Genomic DNA, 26,266 nt, shown 5'->3' with positions numbered 1-26,266 from the left:
ATGATGTGGTCATTCTCCACATCTTTGCTATGTGATCACCCAGTAGGCCAGAAACAATATGGTCTTCGGCAGGGCAGTGCTCCCATCCGTGCAAGCTTACTGGAAACCCCCGGGTTATGACGGCCTGAGTTGCAACCCCTCTGCACTTACAAAAATGGTTGTAAGTGTGGAAGGGGCTGAAAACCCCCGACTCAAGTCCTTGGCCCGCATTTACAATGGCACACGGCACCTATCATAAATGCTGGTTTGAGTTATGATGCCCCCAACTTGCGACACTTCCCCAGGAACCAATCGAATCGCAAGTCAGGGGCCACCTTTTATCTAACCCCATCTCCTCAACTTAGGTTTGACAGTTATCTGGTCAGAATTGACAAGAAAAAATGTTATTCACCTTTCTATAACTGTTTCTCTTTGTTCATGTCTATTCCAATACCCACCCCTATGCCCGAGTGGCCAGCAAGAAAAAACTGGGGGTTGACAAGGCAATATATTAGACAATACTCCAACACACTGGAGATGTTGCTAGGAGAAAAACCTTGCTTCCATGCATGCACCTGATTGGTATGGGTATGAATACATCATCTCTCAAGAACAGCTAACAGTCGTTTTTGCCGCATTGTTACAAGGTGTCAGGGCAGTTCCCCACACTCTGGCACTCCAAGTGCAGAAGGAGGGGGCCCATAAAGACTTTAAATATACCTTGCCACTACAGGCACTGGTTACAAAAACTTCCCCCAGAACCACAATACACAGATTTTGCAGGGGGAGGGGGTCACTGCCACCATCAAATGATTTTTATCCCTAAAACCTGGGCAAACACTTGAATCCACCTCCAGAATACCCCAAGCTCTTCTGCCACAAGAGAGCTTGAAAAAAGGAGAGAGAAAAAATAAGTCTCTAGTAGCTGACCTCTCAGTCTGAGGCATACAGATACACAAACAGACAGGCCTCCTGTACCTTCCAGGACACAAGAATCAAATTATCTTAAAAAAAGGTGGTTTTTGTTACAAAACAAAAGATATAATTGATTAAAGCATACTTGGTTGCTTCAGTGTGACTAAGGAAAACACTAAAAACAGAGTAAATCTCTGGGGAACAATGCTTAGATGGCAAATGGGGAGGGGAGGCATAGAGTCACACAGAGGAGTTCAAACCAAAGCACAAAATAAAGAGAATACCTTGATCACAACTAGATTCCCTTTTCCTCCCTTATTTTCTGTCTTTTCTTGGTTTAGTCCACTTCCATGCCCCAAATTCCCTGGAGGCATGGCAGTCTTGCCTGAGTTTAAATCATTCTGTCTCTCAATTCCTGGTTTTTCTCTCCCACATGAAAAAAGCAGACAAGGAATCAAATTTCAACACCACATGGAGTAGCACCTGCTTTGTATATTGAGCTAAGACTGTAAGCTTCTTCCAAAATTTTCAGAAAACATTGAATCACTTAAACCAAAACAAGATGTCTTGTAACAGTGAAGTACTGTAAGAGATCATTGTTAATGTGCAGTAGGACTATTTAGAATTTTTTTTCTTTTTTAAAAAAAAGCATCAATCCAACAGAAAATCTAACAGCTGTGAAACCACACTTAAGCTAAACCCTTTCCCTCCTCCTCTAATGTAATGTATGTAGGGCTCCAGTAAATAAAAACATCCTTGTTTACAAATGCAGTTGTACACTGTTAGTCTTTGTGTTTGGCTGTTTTTCCTTTGTTCTCTTCCATCTTTTTTAAACCACATAGAAAATTAATCTGAATTAACTTTTAAAGTGGATTAGTTAAACGGCATTAAACTCATCTGGAAACTTACTTAGCATTAAAATACCCTTAATCTGATTTTGTTTAATTCACTTTGGAAGTGAACTAAGATAAATCCAATTAAGTCCACTTCAATGTAGAAAAAGAACACTTTAATCCAAATTAACTGAAGTGAATTTAATTTCCCTGAGACTAGGTCTACAACACACATACTTTGGTATAATTACATCAGTCAGGATGTGAAACTCCACATGCCATTATACCGACTTCAACCCTTGTAGACAGTGCTACGTTGGTGGAAGAGCTTCCCTTGTAGATGTAGCTACTCCTTCTCACAGAGGTTGAATTAAGCCAAGAGAACTCCCTCCTGTCAGCTAGCATGTCTTCACCACAAGTGCTACAGCAGCTTTGTCGATGCAGGTTTGTAGTGTAGATCTCCCTTGAGTTTGTCTGTGTAGATAAGCTCTTATCCCATAAGTTCTGCAAAGTGTGTCTTTCAAAAGTAGTAAAAAAAATCTTCAGTGTGATCATCCTTGTTTAACCTGATTAATGGTTCTTATCTGCCTCTTTTGACTATCCAGTCTTTAAGTGCTTATAAACTATTTGTTTTTTCCTGTTACATTCCAGCTCAACTTTCCCTTTGATATTTTTATACCCATTGCCTCTTCTTGTTTCCCCCCTCCCATTTTTTTCTCTCCCCCCTCCTCCCCTATTTATTTTAGTTCTGGACATCCAACACTCTGGTCATCTGGAGAAGTGGGCTGTGCCCACAAAAGCTCATGATACCATCACATGTTTTGTTAGTCTATAAAGTGCTACCAGACTAGTTGTTGTTTTTAAAGTTTATCTTGTTTAACTTATAACTAGTACTAAAGTTTACATGAAGGTGTATAAGCTCTAATGTTTTCATGTTTTTTCAACATTCCCTATACTTGGATCAGCATAGAGAACACACACACACACACACACTTTTATTGCAGCCTTTTAAAGTGTATTTCAAAACTTATTTTTAAATAAACAAGCCACATACAGCAATATATAATTAATAGTTTATTTTCTCTAATTTTAAATGTGCAATATTTTCTGCAAGTGTCTTTAAATTTAAACATACATCTAAAATTATATTCCTTCCTTGTGTTCTGCATACAGCTACTGTTGATGCTGGGGCTCCAAGCCTTGCCCATCATAGCCCTCAAATCATCACAGGACTTGTGTGGTATGCCGATTACTTTGTCCCTCCTTTGCCAGGCTGGTCTAATTTGACGTTATGTGTAGACAAAGACTGATGTGAATGACAAGCCCACACACAACACGCATGTGACAAAGCAGTACATGCATCCCTAAACTGTTTCCACGGCATTTATGTCCACCTAACTTTAATACTTGACACACCATAGAAGCTCTCCAGGGTAGGAACGTTAGTGGTGTTTTTGAAAACGTTTAATGGATACTGTAAGGTAACAGGCACAAAAATTTCCACCTGAATTCTCAGAATAGGTAAATTAGCACATTGGACTTTGGCACCCTTTCCAAATTCTTTGGTGCAATGTTTATCCTAACCATAGGTAGGCATCCCTGATTCTCCAGTTCTACCAGGGAGTTACCTAACTAGAGAATTATCTAAATACTTTTTTTGCTGTTTTTATAACCTTTAAAATTGCCTTCTTGTTACTGTAACATAATAGTGTCATTATGTGGCCCTTGTTATCCTCAGTTGGTTCCTGGTTTTAATGCATAATACTCTTGGGGACTTTATAAAAAAAACAAACTTATTTAAAGCACTAACTCAGTTTGACCACACAAAGAACCCTGGGGTAAAATCCTGAATAACTAACACTCTCTTACACTGCTTATTGCTATATTTATTGCTCATTACACCTGAATTTTTCTTGAATTCAGGAGGCATGATGCATGGATAGTGTTAAGTCACGACAGCTCTTCAATACCGTAAGACAACTTAAGTTTGCTTCTCTTGGAGAATTGCCTTGGCAGTATTTTGGCACAACCTTTCTACTTGCTGTACAAAGTGACATGATGAAATGGCCCTAAAATAGAATTACAAAAATATTAGATTGGAATTCACTTTTAACCTGAAGGTTGACTAATTTATTTTCAAGTCTAACTGAAAGCTGCTCATTTGGTATTCACAGCATTCATGTCAATTAGTGAATCTAAGATGCTATCCTTTCATGCTGAGAAGGGATTTTACCCAAATGGAAGTAGAATGCATGAGTACTGGCTGCTTGGATTCATTTCTTTGAGGGGGACATCCCCAAAGTGGGCAGAAAGGGCTAAAGAGAAGAATCATTAATACCACCTCAACTGACAGCATCTTAAATTGCAAATAGAAACTATCTGCATTAATAGAACTTGTTTTAGTATCAAGCAAACAGTATTTCAAATTTCTCCTCTGTTTCACTCACAGCAAGAGAAGAAAATAAGAAACTTCACTGAAAAGAAGGAATTTTACTGGTTAAGTGATATTTGCCTGATACATTTTAAAAATTCAGAGGCAAGAACAAGAGTCTCAAAAGAGGCACTTTATAAAAAAAAAAAAGCAGGTTATATTGGTCAAACCTCACAGATTTCAATAACTTAATTTGCTTGTTCACAGATATATTTTCTTCTCAGCTATACTATAAACTATTTCAAGACCCTCTAAAGAAAAATTTATCAATTTGCATTCTGTGCTTTAGAATAGGATAAATATTGCTTATTTTAGTTATTTGGGACACCAGATATATCTCTAACAATATTTCTCTCGGGTTTAAATGAAAACATTTCTGAAATCAATTTGATGTCAAGCATGGATCTGTTTTATGTCACTGGTATCGCATAATAGAAAGGGATACAAGTCAATCTTGGTCAAATATAAAAAAAAATGTTGCCCTGAAGGAACAATTCTTATAGATGGTAATAAAAAAAACTAACCTATTTTTTTTAAATAGACATAAAACATGACCATGTGTTATTTTGTTCTGCTGCCAGAAGCAGAAATTATGTAATAAAACACAATGTAACCTTTGAAGGGTGTTACCAGAATTATGTAGATTAGTTTTGATTATTACAAATACAAAAATAATAATTTTCACTCCAAAAGAAAAAAGGACAAAATGTATGTATACAACAGATGAAAAATGTCAATTTTTAGCCTTATCAACATGTAATTACAAACTATGGAGAATAACAAGTCCTGTCCCCTTCACGACAATCATACATCTGAAAATGGAGGTGAGTTTGTATTGAGTTAATTATTCTGAGAGAGAAAAATCTAGAAACAGTGAAGATCTAAAAACACATAGAAAACATGTTTAGGTTTGCTATGACAAATCTTCATGGAGATAAGACCAAGACCTACATCTACTTTGATTATCCTTGAATTTATCTGAAGTAGAAAATGGCTACATCACTTTTGGGTAGCAGTTAGAAGTGGGAAACCTGATAATCCTATCAAATGTCAACAACAGTACTGAGAAAAGGGAATCTGTCACATGCTGACTCCTTTACTTAATAAACTCTTTTTACTGGTTGGAAAATTTCTATGGCAAGTTCCTGTTGATTTGTTTGGAAAATTTCAGAAGCTGGAATGGCCAGCCTGCATTTCATGGAGGCATACTGACCAACCATGCATTCGTTATTTATGAAGTTTAAAGTAAGAAAGATTTATCTGTTTGTGATACAGAAAGTATAGTGATCTATGGTGAAGATGTGACTACCAGATGCTTCAAAAATATATTAAAATCTATTTTAAATTTTGGAAAATAGCTTACAAAAATATCTTCACTTACAGTATATTATACAAAAACCTGTCTAGCATGGGAGTTTATAGTAGAAAATTATCATTGAGGATTACAAAAGGGATTAGTGATCTATACTTATTTGCAATCTGAGGGCATTATAGCTCGCTGCCCTGACAAGTGAACTCTTTCCAGTAATGTAAGATTTCCAGTATAAATAAAACCTTTACTTTTTTAAAAAAAGTTACCACAGAGCTGTGGCCCAAGGAAAAAGAATATGCCAAGTCAGAGGGCAGAAATAACTATAGGTAGTAAACGCTGTTGAACAGCTACATACAGCAGTGTCTACGATTATTTCTGATGCCCATCCCATCAGTTTCATACCTATCAGAAGAGGAAGTGACATCATTGGGTAGTTCCTTTGTAATCAAATTATGGGCAAAAGCAGCTATTTTTGTTCTAACAATTGGAATTTGTTTAAATCCACGGGTTTAATAAATACAAATATACACATTTGTATACATTAATGTAGTCACATGTGTATAATTACATATATATTATATACACAAATACATACAGTATATGCTCCTTTTGATAACACTATCGAGATATTCTGAGTGTTACCAACAGGTGTTAATGAGAATGTAATGAGGTTAAATATAGCAATGCAGCTCAGAACCAAGGCATTGCTTTTCTATATTAAAGAATTATATCAGATAGTTGTAAGAAAAATACTGCCCTAGATTTCCCCATGTGTAACCAACTAATATCAATGGCTTGCATGAGGTGTAAGGTCAAAGCAGAATCTAGCCCTGCGTAGAATTGGAGAATTTTTGAATTTGTGAACGTTTATGCTGTGTTTGGGTGTAACATTATATTGTAGATAACTAATAAAAGAGGTTGTGTAATTTAACTCCTTAGCCAGCCCCAAAGTAGACCATATTAAACTTTTGATGCTTAATTGTCAACATACATTTGCTTAGAGTAAAGTGAGTGTGGTTTATATCCAAATGACTCCATGATTTCTGTCTGTATAAATGAAAAAGCTAGATAGAGATTGGTTACTGGGGACTTGCATACCTTTTTTCTTAAAAACAAAAACAACAAAAAACCCCACCTCTGCAGCAGGTAAACACAGCTTACCATGCAAAGGGCCGATTCAGGATATCTATTCCCTTCTCCTCTACATCTCAAAATAAAGAAACTCAAAACAAGCTACAGTCAAATGGATCACAAAAATGTCTTAACACAGTTTCAACACAAACTAGTCAATATATTCCAAGTTTTAAAGTGTTAACATACAGAAACGTGAAATGTAGAACATAAAATGTAAACTGTACACTAAGATGGATTTTAAAAACAGGCATGAACTTGAGCACACAATGAAAAAATGAGGGCAATAGAGATGTCATGACATTCATTAGAGTGGCTTTTTGTTCATTTCAAATTACAGCACATCTCATGCACCACACATTTTACAATTTTACATACTTTACATGATATAGAAATATTTAAGTTAAAATTTCTTTTACCGATATATTGTACTCAAATTTCAAATCCTGAGAAAAAAATAGAAGTGTGGTTATGTATGTGCACTACATGTTCCATGCCACCAACACATATACCACAGTACATTAGAAAGTCCAGGGATAGAAGAATTACATGCTAGGAGTGCTATTCCTGACAACTAGTCTCTTTTCCTTGTTTGGGAGAGACATTAGGGAACAATTTCTGATCTATACTACCTCACAGTATGTGTGTGTTTTTATATATATACACATATACACACACACACAAAAGTATAAAGATTTGTAATGACTGCAAACTTGCACTGAAAGTATTTGTCAGTTTCAATACCAGATGCAACACGGTGATTTAAGTTGAACATCAGGAAGAAAAGCAATAACTGGCTATCCTGCAAACAGTACTCGCTCAAATATTTCACAGTTAGTAATTCAGCCTCAGGTTAGTCCCAAACATTACTTAAAACATGTGCATACTTCCTAGTAGCACAGCTACCCACGGGCTAACAAGAATGTTCCTATTACAACTTTCTGTGACTTTCTGCGGTGCAAAGTACTTCCCCATGCAAACGAACATGAAATCTAAAACTGACAGATGCACATTTATTGCAGATGCAAATTCCAACTGCTTTCTACACTTTCATATTTCTCTAAATGTTCAGACCAGATTCCAGACTCAAGCCACCGAGTTTCATTAACCATAATTGTGATGTTTAACATGCTGTGATCTTGTGAACATTTTTTAAGCAAGTTAGTAGGCGATGATACGGACTTCCTGGTGATGCTACCATCTCAAACACAGACTGAAAGGCCCTTCGGTCTAGTTCCTCATCTATCTGGTGCCTGTAAAAGTCTATTGCCACCAAACAGAAGAGGTTAATGTCCACTTGCTCCGATTTTCCCATTCTGCTGATAATATGTGGAAGACTGAGGAAGCAGTTAAGGATATAATAATGACAAACAAAATTTTAGTTTTACACAAAATATCACTGACTTAAGCATTCCCAGATAAATTATGTATTTTTTTCATGACTGTGTAATACTAAGTGCAAGACATCTGCAAGTAGTAATTAAATTGCCATTGCAAAAGCCTTATTTTTAGTTGTAGTTCTCAGGATAACTTCATGCAACTTCCCCATTATTGTTAGCTTAAAATGAGTTTGTAGCAATACTTTCCACTTGTTAGTATATATTAGCAGAAACAACCCTTGTCACCAATATAGTTCTGCACTGCTTAAAGATAAACAGAACTGCCAATGCACAGAGGCACTAAGAAAATGTAAATCATGGTGGAGAAATTTTCATTTTAAGACTGCTTATCAAATGTCATCTTTAGGGCTGATTTACCTGAGCTGCAGTTCTTTTTAAGGAGAGAAGATTTTTTTTATTATATTGCATGTTCATTGGGCATTGCCACTGCATCCTTCCACGAGCTGTTCCAACTACTCTGGAGAATTATCCTATTGCCAGTTTAAAGACTCTTATAACTTGCTGCCTTGAAGAGGAATGTTTGCCAGGTATGGGTTTTTGGGAGACATGGGGGAAGACAGAACTACAAGGAGGGAATGAAAGTTGATGAGGATGTTCTTTTTACAGTGCTTTACATGGCACAATGCTTATGACTGATTTTTAAAAGGAAAATAATAAAAAGCCACCTGACAATATCTAAACATAATAAAAGTAAAAAGTTCTAAACATATAATAGGATCATTGATCATTTGTTCCCTTCAATAAAATTCTCCATGTCTCACACCTGTTTCTCAATCTTTGCATTAAAACTTTACACCAGGGTGGCCAACCTATTTAACAAAGAGAGCCGAAACAGTGTTGACAGAATTATCAAGCAAAAAATAAAAAAATAAAATAAAGGAGACTTAAAGATAAACAGAACTTCCAATGCACAGAGGCACAAAGAAAATGTAAATCACATGGTGGAGAAATTTCCATTTTAAGACTGCTTACCAAATGTCATCTTTGGGGCTGATTTACCTGAGCAGCAGTTCTTTTTAAGGATAGAAGACCTCTACTATCTTGAGCACCATTTTGAAAACTCCGCAGCTCCAAACCGGTAAACACAGGGAAACTGGGGAAGGGGAGCCGGAGCCATTTGGGGGGGGGGGGAGGCTGCAGGAGCAGCTTCCCGAGCCGCACTGTTGGAGGGCAAGAGCCGCATGCGGCTTGCGAGCGCGGGTTGGCCACGGCTGCCTTACACCACTAAAAAAAACTTATCCATAGTAATGTAAGGGTAGATGTAAGAATCTCCTATATTGCTGAAACTGACGTATTGCTAAATAATTCAGTTTACATCTGATAGTAAAGTTAAACCATTATGGTACCAATGTTGAACTATTACAACCTGTACCGACTGGCATCAACTCTTAGCAATTCAAACTACTGAGTTGTACATCAAGACCAGAAGGGACCATCATGACCATCCAGTCTAATTTCTCGTATAATTCAGGTAACACATTTTAACCTAATAATTGTATATTAACTATCGAATAGACATGAAGAATGAACTGTGCCTTTGTTTCTGGAAATGGGCCCACTTGGTGAAATTGATGCCCTGGCAGGGTGTTGCGGAAAAATACTGCTGACCTAAGTTCCCTATAAGCTGTGCAGCTGAGTCGCTTTTGCAGCTGTCTATTTAGCCCTGCACAGGTGCTAAATGAAGCCCCACGGGCCAGGGACCTGTGGCAGCTGGGAATGGGCTGCCACCCCCCCCAAACTAGCCCACCCTTCAACCAGATGGGGCTGCTGGAGTCCAGCCCAGACACTGCCATGGGCACTTTGGCCCCCCAACCTGGCTTCTGCCATGGGAAGACCAGCCCCAGCACCCATCCTGCTTGCCCCCTTTCCACCCTGCCCCGGAAACAAGGCCCTGGCCCCCATCCAGAACCACCATCCGGTCCCTGGGTGTTCCTTCACAGGTGCTGCGGTGGGGGCGAGGGAAGGGGGAGTCCTCTCTTCTTGCAGTAGCCCTAAAGGACCATCCTTCAGCCCAAACCCAGCCCTACCGGGAATGTCAACATGTAGGCAACTACACAATTTAACCAATAAAACTGGGCTTATTGGTTAATCCTGTTGACCACATACATTTTCCACCCCCTTGCTGCCTCTAGATCTGCATTTTTAACCGGCTCTCGCGTGCCACCCCACACTGCTGCCTCCAATATAGCCCCGGGAGTGCGGCTGGGAGCACGCTGGTTGACAGCCCCGCCTCTGAGGATTATCAAATAGCTGTGTAACCACTAACATTTTATGTGGCTACAACAACTAGAAGTTACTCACCTTCGTGCAGTAACGATGGTTCTTCGACATGGGTCCCTGTGGGTGCACCACTCATGGTGTCAGGCTCGTCCCAGTGCTGCAGCTCGGAGGCTTTGCATAGCTGTTTTCAGCCAGGTCATGCCTGTGCGGTGTGCAGCATGCGCCGTTAGCACTCTGATCTTTGTGCACACCTGGCTTACCTGTCAGTTCCTCTTACCATTCTGCATCTGTAAGGATACAAAAGAAAAACAACTCCAGAACGGGGAGGAAGGGTGGAACATGGAGCACCCATGGGGGACCCATCTCGAAGAACCATCTTTACTGCACAAAGGTGAGTAACTACTTCTTCGAGTGGTCCCCATAGGTGCTCCACTTATGGTGACTTCGTAGCAGTACTCGTGTTGTGTTCCTGGAGTTCAGGCCTGTCAATGACCTAAAGTACTGCTGAAGTAACTGAAGACTCAAGCCATCCACTGCCGCACTATTGCATAGCGATTCATAAAGATCAAACTTGAGGACCATGTGGCTGCCCTGCAGATTCCCGGCAGTGAGATTCCTCTAACACACACCATGGATGTTGCCACTGCCCTGGTGGAGTGTGCCCTAGGTATAGTCTGAAGGGGCTTGTTGCGCATCGAGTGACACATGGTAATGCAAGAGACTATGATGTTGGACAGATGCTGGGAAGACCATGGATTGCCCTTGGAGCAGTCCACAATGGATACTATTAGGTGCTTGGTCTTGCTCCAGGTCCGTATTCTATCTATATAGAATGCTAAAACTCGACGTACGTTGAGAGTATGGAGTAGCGAGTCTTGAGTCGAGGCATGCAGCTTCGGGTAAAAGACAGGTAAAATGATGGGTTCATTGATATGAAATCGTGTTGCGATCTTAGGGATAAAGGCTGGATGGGTACGTAATGTGACAGTCCTTGGTGAAAACCGTGAAGGGTGGCGTTGCCATTAACGCTGCCAGTTCGCTCATCCTACGGGCGGATGTAATTGCCAATAAGAATACCACTTTTGTGTTGAGCGTCGATAACGACGTGGTGGCTAGTGGCTCAAAGAGTGGATACATTAATGTGCCGAGGACCAAATCCAAGCTCCAAGTGGGGGGATGGGTCTGTGTGGGGGGTTTGAGATTAGCTATTCCCTTAAGCAGTCCCTTGGTCATGGGATGAGCAAAGATAGAATGGCTTTCGGTGGTGGTAATGGAAGGCGGTGATTGCTGAGGGATGAACTCTCAGCGTAGAGATCAAAAGACCTGCCTGGTCTAGGGAAAGGATATAATCAAGGATTTCATGCATTTCCAGTTTTCCCACACCAAGCCACAAATCTCCTCCATTTTGCCAGGTAAGTCCTTCTTGTAGTTTGTCTTCTACTGTTCAACAGTACTGTCTTCACTGTCTCTGAACAAAGTTGCTCTTCTACTCTGAACCAGCTATTAGCCACGCTGCCAGCTGGAGGGTCTCAGGTCTGGGGTGTAGCAGAGATCCCTGGTTCTGGGAGAGGAAGTCTGGGAGGAGTGGTAAGGGACATGGTGGTAACAGAGACATCCTGTGAAGGAATGGGTCCCACGTCTGTCTTGCCCAAGCTGGTGCTAAGAGTATGACTTAGGCTGAGTCTTCTCTGATTTTCTGTATTACTCTTGGAATAAGTACCATTGGTGGGAATGCATAGAGGAGAGGCATTTCCCAACAAATTAACAGTGTATCTCCAAGTGAGCCTTTGCCCATGCCTCCCCTGGAGCTGTAAAGGTGATACTTCCTGATCCCATTAGTCGCGAAGAGGTCTATTTGTGGTGACCCCTAGCCCGGAAGATGTTGTCCAGGACATTGGGGCAGATTTCCCACTCATGGACTTGAGAGAAGAATCTGCTGAGAGCATCCGCCATGATTTTGCTTGTGCCTGGTAAGTAGGATGCTACCAGAGTGATGCAATTTCTTACACACCAGTTCCATAAGTGGACTGCCTGTGTGCAAAGTAATCGGGATCGAGCTCCTCCTTGTCAACTGAAATAATACATAGTCGCTATGTTGTCTGTAAGCACTCAGATGGTAGTATCAGTGATGTGCGTGTGGAAGTGTTTGCAAGCAAGGAATACGGCTTTTAACTGTAGGAGGTTGATATGGGAAACTGCCTCCGCTGCTGACCATCTGCCTTGCACAGACATGCCATCGATGTGTGCACCCCCACCCAAAAGGGAGGCATCTGTAGTCAACTGGGTCGATGGCTATTGACATTTGAATGGGACCCCTGCTAGCAGATTTCTGCAGTTCAATCACTAACTAGGTATCTGCGAACTAAAGTAGTTGGAGTTATCACCTTGTGTGTGGAGTGCTTCGTTGGAGTATACGCCGATACCAGCCAGTGTTGGAGACAGCAAAAGTAAGGTCTCGCATGCTGAACTACAAAGGTAGTGGCCGCCATATGTCCCATGAGGCAGAGACAGGTAAGTACAGTGACTGTAGGGGCGTGGATGACTACCATGGCCAGCTCCTGTATAACTTGGAAGCCCTCTTGAGGTAAGTATGCATGGCCGTGGTGGAATCTAGACATGCACCTATGAAATTTATACTCTGCATAGGATCTGGAGACAACTTTTGTTTGTTGATTATGAGCCCAAGCAATAAAAATGTCTGCCTAGTTACTGTCACCTGTGTAGTACCTCGTCTCGACCTGACTTTTATAAGGCAGTCATCCAAATACAGAAATATGATCATGTCTCTGTGCTGTAGGTGAGCCACTACTACCGCGAAGGTTTTTGAAAACACCCTGGGAGCCGATGCGAGTCCAAACGGTAGCACTCGATATTGAAAATGATCGTCTCTGATAGTGAAACGGAGAAAACGTCTCAGCTGGATGTATCGCCAGGGCTCGACAAATAATGCAATCTACTCGCCTGTGGCTAGTAGATTGCAACCCGGAAGAGCTGGGTTTGGGCGATCTGCGCATGCACAACTGGCGAGCGGGGTTCGCCGCGGTTCGGTGATCCCTGTGTATCACTATGTGAAAATACACATCTTGCAAGTCGAGGACTGCGAACCAATCGTCCTTCTTTAGTGACAGTATTATCTTGGAAAGGGTCACCATCTTGAACCTTTGATGGCGGAGGTATTTGTTTAACTTCCTGAGGTTGAGGATGGGCCTCCATCCTCTGGTCTTTTTCTCTGTGAGAAAATAGAGTAAATAGAACCCCCTTCCTCTGAACTGAGGAGGAATGGGCTCTATGGCCCCTATGGAGAGCAGACAGTGGGCCTCTTCCTTCAACAGGGTCTCATGAGATGGGTCCCTGAAGAGGGACAGGGTTGGTGGATTTGTGGGTGATATGGTAGTGAAGAGGATGGTGAGATCGAAAACCACCAGTTGTAATACCCAGCAGTCCGATGTAATCGCTGCCCATTGATCTTGAAAAGGTCGAAGTCCATGGTGGAAAAGGTGAGCAAGGAGTTGTTCAGTCACCGTAAGGATTTCTTGCATGCTCTTGACCGAACGATCAAACTTGCTCTTTGGGGTTTTGCTGGTTGGTCATATGGGATGGCTGAGGTCATCTATGTTGCAGGCGTTGTCTTGCATGCAACTGGTCTATGGTGCGCTGTCGTCGTCTTTTACAGGGGTAATTGTACCTCTTCTGGTATGGGTAGTATCTGTTGTGCCGAAAAGAGTGTGTGTACATCCCCAGGGTACGGAGCGTAGACTGGGTATCTTTTCCGGAGTGGAGGACCTCGTCTGTCTTTTCTGCGAACAACTTGTTTTTGTCAAAAGGGAGGTCTTCCGCAGCAGTTCCAAAGGAGCTTCACACAAAAGTGGAAGTAAGCCAAGATGAGCGCCTCACGGCTATTGCAGTTGCAGTGGTGCGGGCTGCTGTGTCTGCCACATCCTGCAAAATCTGCAAACTCGCTCTTGCTGCTGTAAACACATCCTACACTAGGGACTTTAAGAGGAGGTGTTTGCTTTCTGGTAGATATTGAAGAAGCTGCAATATTTTTTCATAATTGTCGAAGTTCTGGTTCGATAGCAAGGCAGCATAATTAGAAATACGTAGGAGAAGGTTCGCTTAGGAGTACGCTTTCCTGCCATATATATATCTAGCTTTTTGACATCTAGTGTTGTCTTATACTGCAGTGTTTTGGCCTGCTGTTGTGCTGCATCTACCACCTGCGAATTCAGGTGTGGGTGGTTAAAGAGGAATTCTAGATTCTAGGAAAGGACAAAATATTTCTTGTCCACTCTCCTGCAGGTTGGTGGCACTGAAGCTGGTGTCTGCCAGATGATGTCTGCTGCTTCCATAATGGCTTCATCAATAGGGAGGGCAACTTTCACGCTCTGCTTGGGTGTAAATTTTTCAGCAGTCGACGCTGTTTCGTTTGTGCTTCTGTCAGGTGGATTTTTTGGGACTATGCCACATGCTTGAATAGGTCCTGGAACTGCTTGAAATCGTCTGGTGGGGACGTGTCCAGTGGGAAAACTGCCTCGTGTCAAAAAGGGTGAACAGTCAGAAATGCTGACTGTTGGTCCTCTGCTTCAGACAACTGCCCGTCTTCCAGGTCCAAATGTTGTGTTGTAGCCCCCGGACTGCATATTGAAGTCAGATGACAACCATGGTGTTGCTGTGGCAGAGTGTGCCCTGCTGACAGTGGATTGTTGCATGAGGGTTGTTGATGCCCGGGGCGATGGGAATGTGAACATGAGAAGTACAGAGACTTATGGCAGTGCTAATAATATCGATCCGATGGGTGAGGTGACGAACACCTGGATGATCTACCACTGGTATATCGCCTTTTGTGTCTGACACACAGAGAATAGTGATAGCGTGGCGACCATCTATAGTGATAGCGTGGTGGAGAGTAGGAATAGTGATAGCGTGGTGGAGAATAAGACTGGTGCCTGTAATAGTCTCTGTACCGCGAGTGCCCATATGGGGAATATTGTCTATGATAGAACTGGTGCCTTGGGCTGTGGTGCTGATAGGTATGGTGCAGAGGAGAGGCATACATTGGAGGAGGAAGAGGAGAAGGAGAAGGACCTGGTGAAAATCTTTGATACGGGGAGTGGGGAGTCCCCTGTCTCCGTGTTTTAACTGGTGCCTTTGCTGGAGGCTCTGGCATGAGTCATCGTCGGCTCCGGCACAGGTGTTTCAGTCAGCTGCAGCACTGTTGTATTTGCTGGTGCCGCTTGTGAGTTGGGAGTAGTCCATGGTGCCGGCATCAGTGCTTCTTGTGCTGCTGGTGCTGGGAGATTTCCCTCCAGTGCCGCCTGTGCAGGTATCTGCTGCTCTGGCGCCGCTTGCAGAGTTAAACGATGCAGTGCTGGCACCTTTGTAGTACAGGCACTGCTTGTCGGTGCTGAATAGGATCTGTCGGATGCCGCAGCCTTCCTCACTTTAGTCCCCAACCTAGGTGCTGAGAGTCGCAGGACAGAGCAAGAGGGTCCTGATTTATCTCCCCCCCCCCCCCCCCCCCCCCCCCCCCCCCGTTCTCTCAGGCGGGAACGATCTGGCAGGGGAGATCTTTTTTCTTTTTTCAGCCAGCAGTTCAGGGGAAAGAATTCTCCTCTTCTGGGTTCCCCCCATACTGTTCAGCATTCACAACATTGGGGTCCAGCGCCTTGTCCAGGAGAAGCGTTTTGAGGTGCATTTCCCTGTCTCGGAAAGTGTGGGCGGTCATCTTTGAGCAGTGCCTGCATTTATGGGGGATGTGGTTCTCCCCTAAACAGCGCATACACGCTGAATGCCCATCTGAAACTGGCATGGGCTCACTGCATTGGGCACACTTTTTAAAACCTGGAGATCCAGGCATGACTGGGTTAAATCTTTTCTTCTTAAAGAAAAACTTGTTTGTTAATCCCCTGCGGCTGAGCTGTTAAAAGTCAGTGATAGCGGCGGGAAGCCAAGGCTTCAACGAAGAGCTAACAAGACTCTTTCCTTCCTTTTTGTTTTTTTAGATGAGAGGAACGGTGAACTAAAGGGTCTAACTATTTACAATTAACTAATTAAAGATCCCTTGAGGGGAAGGAGAACTGCTGAAAGGATGAGAGAGATTGAAGCTCGTCTGCAGCCAGGGACGGCTGAGAGGAACTGACAGGTAAGCCAGGTGCGGGCGAAGATCAAAGAGTGAACGGCGTGTGCTGTACACCGCGCAGGCACAACCCGGCTGAAAACAGCTATGCAAAGCCTCCGAGCTGCGGCACCGGGACGACCCCGACACCACGAGTGGAGCACCCCTGGGGACCACTCGAAGAAGAACTATTCAATTACACACTAACACACACCCTAGGCCCCACCCCATAGCCTTTATCTCTAGTTGGAACCTTCACATCCCAGGCACCCCAACCATCTATCCCAGCTCTAAGCTCTCATCCATGGTTCCATCCCAGAGCCCACAACCCTAGCAAGAGCCCTCAGCCTTGCTTTCTAACTCCTCTACACTAGGCGTGAGCCTCCTCTCAAACTACAAACTCCTTCACACCACCCCCACTACATTAATTTCATTATGTGTCCAATATGAAGGTGATGTGGTGCACATCACCTCTATACTGGTTCACATAAAAATTCATTTCACTCGGTGGAAAAAATTAGAGAGAACACTGCTGCTGACCACTGTATGCTTTTTAGGCACATGAAGGGAGGATTTCAGTCTCCAGCATTATCAATTCATTTTAAAGAAGTCCTAAACCCACATAAAAATCTCTTTAGGATACATCGCTGAAACCCACTGAGTGGTGGAAGCACTGACAAAAAAACAGGAAAGACTCCACATTGCCATTGCAATAGGTGTTCTCTGTGTGAAGTTGGAGAGCGATAGCATCACCCAATCACGGACCATTGATGACTGTCCAGTGGTATGTAGTGTCTGAAAAACCTGCAAAAATTATAATAAGTCTTACACATGGGAGAAAACATGTTAGAACACTAAGGACCAGATATCACACACAGTAGCGATGCTAAATTTAAATTAATTAATGAATCAAATAGTCAATGGGATTTCCATCAACTATTCGATTAGTCTATAAGGGCGCCTCTTCCTTTGAACTGTAGCAAGAGCCCTGCTGAGCTCCTGCCACCATTCAAAAGTGGAAGCCCTGCAGTAAGTGTAAGGCCAACAGGTAACTCCCCCAGTGACCCCACGCTCCCTGCTGGGCTTCTGCTTTTGAAATGTACAAGAGCCCTGCTGGGGCTCTGCAAAGGGCTCTGCCCTTCTTATGAGTGCCCCTCGGAGACTGAGGGGAATCCTGTAGTCTCTAGTCGACTGTCTGTGGAGAAGAAGTGTCCAGTATATGGCCTGGGACCAGGCCTCTTCTTTTACCTCCTGGTGTGGTTGCTGGGGGTTGGGCAGGGACCCAGGCCTGCCCACTTCTCTGGGTCCCGTCTCAGGGACCCTATAAGTAGCAGTTACTTGCTGCGTCTCAAAGTAATTGCTTACTGTCATGTCCCTGGGCCACTTCCCCAGGAAGCTGCTCCATCCAGCCCTTTCTTTAGGGCCTTGTACTCAAGTTCCCTGTCTGGGGTTCTGCAAGGGTTGCCGTTGGCTTCGTTGGCTTCTCAGCTAATCTTTAGCCCCAGGACCTGATTCCGACCAGGTATGAAGGACAGCTCTCACACGGAGCTGTCCAGCATGCTGATGTTTTGTGAGTCAGCCCTGAGGTCTACCTGGGTCAAGCTCCAGGAAGGAATTGCCAAGCCCTGGTCTAGCAGCTTCTTTTATATCAGCCTGCTGCACCCTAATTGGCTGCAGCAGAGGCTGCCGCTTTGTTCTGTTTGGAGGACCTCTCTTCTGCTCCTGTTGCTGGGTAGGGTACGGAAAGGCCTCCAGCAGGGATGTGGGGGCCTTGTCCAACCCATCGCAGGTTCTTGTACATTTCAAAAGCAGAACTGCAGCAGAAGCAGTGAGCAGAGACTGCTTCAGTACCCACCCACCCCATTTCTGCTGTGCCTCTACCTCCCCTGCCCCCTGTGGAGACAGTGCTGAGGATAACCAGCTTGTAAGCCGTCACCCCCCCGCTTCCACTTTCTGACAGATGTAGCAAGGGAGGGGGGAAGTGACTAGTTGCAACACTAGTTGACTAGGCGCTTACATTCCTAACACACACTGCAAACATGTAAACCCAGACAAACCTTCTACTATGCCAAACCTTTAAAGCATTTTGCCCACTAAGATGGGTGATTCAAATAAAATGTATTTATTAAATCTTTAAGATATTAAATTTGTCAGTCAGGTTTTAGTAGTTGGGCTCTGAGTCAAATATATTCATTATATACATGAGATTTCCTACAAAATTCCATGAGAGTATACTGTGGCAGATAGCTGTATCTAAATATAATCAAAATTGCACAGGCAACATCTGGGCCTTCAAATAATTTGTGAGTGATTAACTTGTACTTCAGATGTTGGGGAAATCAGAACTGAAGAGATTGGCATATTCAATCCAAGAGATTGGCCAAGATGGCATATCCAGACTAGCATTATAATGAGGAAACTATTCTTCCCAATCTGTCATAAATGTGTTCTGAAGAATCATTACGACATGGCTATGCGTGCAGGATGAGAAGAGGGAGAGGAATCTCAGAACACTGCTTACCATAGGACACTTAGGGACTAATTTAGGTAACGTAAGGTAAATTAGCTAAGGGATGGTCCCCTAAGCTACATTACATTACCTTATCCCTCCCGCCTAAACTATATTACATTAGGTAATGTAAACTACTCTTCTGCACATCAGTCCCCTACCCTAAGTGCCCTTCTGCACCCAACCTCCGTCCCAGACTCGCACTCAGTCCATAGAAAAGTGCCAACCTTGAACCACTTATTAAAATCTTGGAGTGGCCCCCCACCAAAAATTATTACCAACTCCTATTCTATACTATGCCTGATCTTTAATTAAGACAGAGGAGATGCCTGAGGTCAAGATGTTGTCTTTGTGGGGTACATCAGAAAAAAGGAAGCCTAAGGAGAAATTAAGGCAAGGGGATTCAGCACTGGGTCACCAGTGCCAGTTTTTCTGCTTAAACAATGCTGAAAGAAAGCTGGTGTAGACTAGCTTGATCATATGGTCATCTGAGACAAAGCTGATTCTCTATCATGAACAGGCCTCTTACTTTATTCAGCTGTATGTCACAAATGGAATTTTCAAATGTCAGTAGGGGATATCTGCAGAAGTAGAGTGGTATAAAATTATTTTGCCAGATTATGCACTTGAATAACACCAGAAATTGCATGTATGCCTTGAATTCCAGTTACTTACTTAAAAGAATGAACAGCCTTGCACTAAAAGTATATTTATGAAACTCAATTTAAAAATACATTACCTTATAAACTACTGTGGCCATGAACTGTGGGTATGGCTGCTGGTTAGATAGAAATTCTCCAATAACTTTGTTCATTACATCTTGTGGAGGGAAAAAGTCATCTAGGAACTGAGGGAGGATCCGTGCCACTACTCTAGCTTCAAAAGGAAATCCTTTCCGGATCCTAAGACAAAAAAGAGAATGCATATATTTAACCATTGTAATTCAGGAGAATGTTCATGATTTAGTCCCTATGAATGTTTCCCTATGAATGTTTTTCACATTTTTCTGGAGCCAAGAAGGAACATAGAGATGTTTTTCTTTTATATATAGATAGACATGCACTGAGATCTAACCCTTATCCAACTGACAATCCAAGAGTTCTTCCACAGATGTACAATATTTAGCTTTTGACTTAATTTTTTTTAAATGGAAATAAGTAAAGCTCTAGAAAAAACAACCCTACACTTGAGTGCGCTACAGTATGTCTCATGTGCATCTCAGAACAGTCTGAAAACTTCATAGAGTAGAAATACTACAAAGGTGGTATCTGTGTGTAGGGGAGTGCATTAGTAAAGGTTTTCATTCTCATCCCTAACATTTCTGCTTGCTGAACAACAGGGAAGTAACAAGAAGAATGTTATGGTAGGGATGGAGAGAAACACCGCTAGAGGAAATGAAGCTAATTTTATTTAAAAGATATTTTAATGAGGTACCACTGACTGGAGTGCTTTCCTGCATCTGTTGATGCTTACAGATCAAGCTCATTCTTGGGAAAAGTGCATATGCACTACCATACAACTGATTTCCTCTGCTATGGAATGCTCTCTGCTTCATGAGCACAAATTTTGTGAGTGTTCAGTAATGACTTTCAAGATTGACTTATGAAGTCTTAAAAGACAGTGGTTTCTAGAGCATTTAGTGTTGGTATAACTGTTCCCACTGAAGTTAATGGGAGCAGATAAATCATTGCCAAATGTTTCTGACCAATCTGACACTTTGTGCTACCACACCTACTGTATCTGGAGGTCGTCAGGTTAGAGCACGAGTTCTTGTGTCTTCCACCGTATGGAGCATATTTTAATACAAATATTGTATTGTGGACCTTCCCAGTAATGAATGCTTAACATCCTGGTGACAATTACAGAAACTGATTGCATTAAAAAAAAAAAGACAAATTTAAAATACACTGAAATATACTACTTTTTTGGGGGGGGGAAGGGTCTATGCTCTGTTTCTGTATATTACAAGGAATTCTGAAAGAGGTTTTACTATGCTTTTTATTTAAACACACTGAGGCACTTTGGAGGTATTAACAAAAACTGACTTTCAATGGGATTTAGGAGCCCTAAATCACTTCTAAGAATAGTACTCGAGGACTATCCTGTAGTGAGTGATGGATATTGGAAATTAAAAAGGGAAAGACTCATTTTATTCTTAAACCAGTAAAAGCTGTAGATACTGGTAGATACAGTATCTGGAGTAGATACAAATAGCTGACAGGAAGTAGGGGGTGGGGAAAGGTGATATGGAGAGGAATAATCTGAATTACATCTTCAGCATTCTTGACCCAAGATCACCCCTTCAAAATCTAGGAGTCAATTTTAGACGTACCTGAATGGGATGTAGAATGGGTCTTTTAGACAAAAGGCCACATTTCAGAAAGATAAGGATCACGTACAGACATTTCCAACAAGTATTAATGCCATTGTCATCTTGACCTATTTGATGCAGGCTGGGTTTTGTCATTATTTTCTGAATTCTGGTCATCAGTAGGAAGGCATAGAATACTAGGACTGGAAGGGACCTCGAGAGGTCATCAAGTCCAGTCCTCTGCCCCCATGGCGGGACCAAATACTGTCTAGACCATCCCTGATTGACATTTATCTAACCTACTCTTAAATATCTCCAGAGATGTGGATTCCACAACCTCCCTGGGCAATTTATTCCAGTGTTTGACTACCCTGACAGTCAGGAACTTTTTCCTAATATCCAACCTAAACCTCCCTTGCTGCAGTTTAAGCCCATTGCTTCTTGTTCTATCCTCAGAGGCCAAGATGAACAAGTTTTCTCCCTCCTCCTTATGACACCCTTTTAGATACCTGAAAACTGTCCCCCATCAGTCTTCTCTTTTCTAAACTAAACAAACCCACTTCTTTCAGCCTTCCCTCATAGGTCATGTTCTCTAGACATTTAATCATTCTTGCTCTTCTCCGGACCTTCTCCAGTTTCTCCACATCTTTCTTGAAACGGTGCCCAGAACTGGACACAATATTCCAACTGAGGCCTAACCAGCACAGAGTAGAGCGGAAGAATGACTTCTCGTGTCTTGCTCACAACACACCTGTTAATGTCAGGATCCTTATCCCTCAATACAAAGTTGGGAACTTTTGACACCGCTTTGTTGGTGAACTCCTGCTTTTAGAACACTAGAAGATTGAGTGAGATTATAAACTGAAAACTTAAGGGGATCACAACTGAATAATTTCCTACCTGTTTAACAAGTCTACTTTTTTTTTGGGGGGGGGAGGGGGAGAGACAACAACACACTGCAGACAATGTTAAAATTTCTGGGTGCAGCTTGGAGCACTCTGTTCCTCACAATGATTTATAAAACTATTTATTTGCAGTAGGAATACTTTGTGTCCCAATCTCTGATCAAGTCCCTATCGTGCTAGACACTGCAAAATCACACAAAAAAAGAATCATGGAATATACAACTTAAATAGTAACACAGTATTGTCCAGTGAGGTGAAGTAGATATTGGAACAGCTTTTTGAACATCAGGAAACTTGCACTTAGATGTATTGTATAAAAAAAGTACACTTTAATCGTTTTTGCACTGCATATATTCATAACCCACAAATGGCATTCCAACCCTTCGTGATGGCATACACACTACATGTAGCCAGTGACAAAACTACAATTTTCATCCAGATGGCCTGGTTAACTTGAATGACTATGAAAATCACATTTCTTTCTGACTATTTACATGTCAATAAACAGGATCCAAGTATTGTTAATTTTTATTTCGAGATGGATCATTCAAATATTTTACATATATATCACCATATTGGGGGAAGACGTGTTGTAGATAAGCAGAGGCATTTGTTTTGTATAAAATTACTACTGACTGGATAAATCTGTTTCCTATTTACATTGTTGTATGTCTGTTGGACCCAACAACTCTAATGACACTGCTGTGTTTGTTACTGGTACTGTACTTTTAATCAACAGCATAGTAAGTATAAGCAGTAACATTTTCAAACTCAGAGTATTGACCTACAAATTGAAAATACCAAAATATGTGAGGCTTTTATTGCAGTTTATGCTTCAGGACTTGTTTTCTTACCTATCAAAAAGAACAGATACCCGTTCCATAGCCACAATAACAGACTCGCTATCTGGAGCTGTGGGATTTGTATCTGTTGCTCGACTTGGACTGATTTTCTCTTTTCCTAAGCAGAAACAAAAATTCTTATAAATTCACTATGGATTTACAGGTATCATTGAAAAAAATCATTTGTCAGTAATCTGTAAACATTTATTTTCTGAAACGCACTCTGGAATAACTAAACATTACTAAAAAGATGTACTTAAAACAGAGTATAAATAACTGAATAAAATGCACACCTGTATACATGCAGGTCAGCATTAATCCCAAGGCTGCCATAGCTCTGTGGGGACTGTGTGTGTTCACTCTGTCAACACTTAGTTTAACTAAAGATTCACTATCCAGCCTAGAAAGTTGCTCTGAAAGAAGGAGTCGTTCTAATCCTCTCAAGACGCAATGATAGATAATGGATGGAGTTGATTCATCACTTCCAGACACCATTACTCCACACATCTGAAAGAAACAAGAAAGTCTAGAAACAAGTGATTGTATTCAAATTAACACTGCGCTGATATCTTGGCATCAGATACAATAGTATGTTAATAGTTTTCATGTTGTAACAAGGAGAAGTGATTTTATCTCAATAAAATACCTTTTGGGGGAAGAGGAAAAACGGTTACTAACCTTACACTAACTTGAGTTCTTTTCTCCTGCTGAGTACTCCACTAAAGGATGGGGGGGGAGGGGGAGACTGACAGGAGAATGCAAAACAACGACAGAGGGATCCATTGCTGTACAGAGCAGCACCTTGTGCCTCCAAATTAGGGCTCAGAAGATTGTCTGAACCTGCCTGCCACTAACTCAGCTCCATTTTCACTATGAAGCAAAGCCTCCACAAAGAGGAAGGAGGACTGGAGATGAAGGATCGAGAGGGACAAAACAACCTGAAAGATTCAAGTTACTGTAAGGTAAGTAACTTCTCCTTCTTCGATTATATCTCTATGGGTGGCCTGCTATAGGAGACTCTCAAGCAATAATTCAGCAACGAGGTGTGTGCTGGGAAGACAAGTTCAAGAAAGTCCAGAAGACTACATCATCAGAGACTATCTCTGGAAGTATAAGATCCCTGGAGTGTATGTAGGCAAATCTCTTGGGGGCATGAGGCTTTGACGTTAGGGAAAAAGTGAAGTTGAGGGGACACACTGTAACCTTACCTCTACAAAAGGCAGTAAATGACAGGTCTGCCATAAGAACACTGAGTGAAATGATGGCTATAAGGAACAAAGCCCTGTGGGCCAGGTGGAGGAAAAACAGGTATGTTGGTTCAAAGAGGGGTTTCTTTAGGGCACTTAGGATGAAATTAAAGTCCCACTGAGGAGTTGGGGTCTTTGAGGAAACTGGCCATACTAGGGCTTGCGAAAATTGAGAAGCCCTCAATGTTTGAGTGGAAGGTTGTGATAGTGGTCAAGTGTATTAGGACTTCAAATCCAACTGGAAATGAACCTTCTGAAGAGCAGATGCTGGGGAAGAGTGAATATAAGCACTTCCACTTCTGAAGACAAGTTTTACAAGTACTATATTTCCTATTACAGAGGGTAACTGATTGGACCTTTTCCAAACATATTAGCTCTATCTTGAAAACTATCCTGGAACCATGGAGAAAAAAATTGAGATTGATCAGGTCCTAGACTTTTGTGGCAAAAACCCTGTGACAACCATCGAAATGCCAATGAAGGATAATGATGGGAAACCCCCAGTAATGGATGGGATAAAATGCCACTTAAAGATTAACAATCAGAACATGACACTGCAAAACCCATAGATTCAAATGGTAATGTATAAGTATAAAAACAGGATGTATTGCTATGGTTCTTGGAGTTCAGTCTCACAATGCCTCAGCGCGTCAGACCGTGACCAACAGAGCCAAGCTCCTCACTCATTTTCAATCTATTAAAATGATTCAAACCATGACATACTGGTAACTATAAAAACATGTGCAGTGTGTGCACGCGAACGCACTGCTTTTCTTGTTGTATTTTCAATCAACATGGCATATTGCCTTTTCCCCCGAAAAATGATCCTGTGTGCTTCTTATAAGCTGGGGTGAGGAACCTAAGGCTCCAGAGCAGCCCCTGGCTTGTCTAGATCCGGCCCCTGAAGATCAGGACTACCACCACCACTGGGGAGCCCATGCTGGTGAGGAGTGGGTTTTTTTGTTTTTCACTTGTGTGCAGCCTGAATGATTTTTCTGTGGATCAGTGGCCCCCAACCCAAAAAGGTTCCCCACCTCTGTTACAAGCATAACAATAGGAGATTTTTCCTGATACAAACTAGTTGGAAAGACATTGCCAGAGAGGTGATGGAGGTATGAGTAACTACAATTATCTTGGTCAGGATAACCCTCACTCTTTTCTGATGCAGTTTGAGAAAGACTTTGAGAATTAGTGGTAGAGACAAAGTATAGTACCTGGCCCTGGTATTATCAGAGCCCCTCCCAATCAGTTTCAGCCTTCTCTTGGAGTGGGGAAAAAAGATGACATTTCACATTGTTTACAGTGTTAAAGAAGATTGCTTTTGCATCTGCCTAAATCTGGAAAATGTCAAGACTGCAAATGAGACTTAATGCTATTATGAAAGAAATTTTGGCCGAGGGAGTCTGCAATTTTGGGATTCCTATCTTACAAGAAAAGCATCACTTCTAGAGACTGAAAACAATGCTAGAGCCCTGGAGGCTGCCAACTGGATTGCTAGAATGGAGGAGTCAATCATCCAGATAAAGGAGTAGTGCTCTGGCTGATTGCCATTCAACCTTGACCTGTAGGATGCCTTCTTTTATGTAGCTATCTACCCATCCCACAAACATTTCCTATGTTTCATAAAAGGCTCAGAATGCTGCTGGGATGGAGTCCTTTCTTTTGGGGTTCTCCATAGCCCTAGGTTCTTTACAAATATCCTTTCAGAATTGGCAGCCCATTTATGTCAATCTCCCCTGTCTAAGGATGGGATTATAACGGCTTGTGTCACCAATATGAAGTGCCAGGAAAGGGTGGAGGCACTTGGGTTTCTGATATAGAGTACTGGTCTCCATCCTGTGTCCCTCTAGGAAACAGGAATAAAACCCTCTCCTAAAGAACACTGGAGTAAGCAGTTTGATTGCCTCTAAAGTAGGAGAGACTTGCTCTCTTGTTTTAAGAACTACCTGAAGATAAATGAGGAAGGCAGGTGAGAGGGTGGAAAAAGTATGAAAGTGTATGGGATATCCAACACTGATAAGCTCCAAGACCCATTTGTCTGAGGAAGCCTGCTTCCAGAAAGGTAGGAAGTGGGACATTTGGTGGTGATAGGTGGAATCATGCATCACAAGGCCCA

The 26,266-nt window shown here is 42.1% G+C and overlaps 1 protein-coding gene across 6 annotated transcripts in view; it reads right to left on the bottom strand.

Annotated features, from left to right (window-relative positions):
* Nucleotides 1-1,011: 1,011 nt before the first annotated feature.
* The window catches only part of HTT (huntingtin), a 209,688-nt gene continuing 184,433 nt past the window's right edge, over nucleotides 1,012-26,266 (bottom strand). For all 6 annotated transcript variants that reach the window (XM_075930825.2, XM_075930827.2, XM_075930826.2 and 3 more), the window contains 5 exons: nucleotides 23,197-23,410; nucleotides 22,916-23,021; nucleotides 19,585-19,747; nucleotides 16,980-17,140; nucleotides 1,012-7,938 (listed from right to left, as the gene is read on the bottom strand). In XM_075930825.2, the coding sequence (XP_075786940.2) occupies nucleotides 7,725-7,938; nucleotides 16,980-17,140; nucleotides 19,585-19,747; nucleotides 22,916-23,021; nucleotides 23,197-23,410 (858 nt within the window). In that variant the 3' untranslated portion in view covers nucleotides 1,012-7,724. The remainder of the gene's footprint in view (nucleotides 7,939-16,979; nucleotides 17,141-19,584; nucleotides 19,748-22,915; nucleotides 23,022-23,196; nucleotides 23,411-26,266) is intronic.

This window comes from Pelodiscus sinensis, chromosome 4, assembly GCF_052426305.1.
Source record: "Pelodiscus sinensis isolate ZL-2025 chromosome 4, ASM5242630v1, whole genome shotgun sequence".
Classification (NCBI taxonomy): Eukaryota; Metazoa; Chordata; order Testudines; family Trionychidae; genus Pelodiscus; species Pelodiscus sinensis.
The sequence above is the reverse complement of the archived record's forward strand: the minus strand, read 5'-3'. Positions and strand labels throughout refer to the sequence as shown.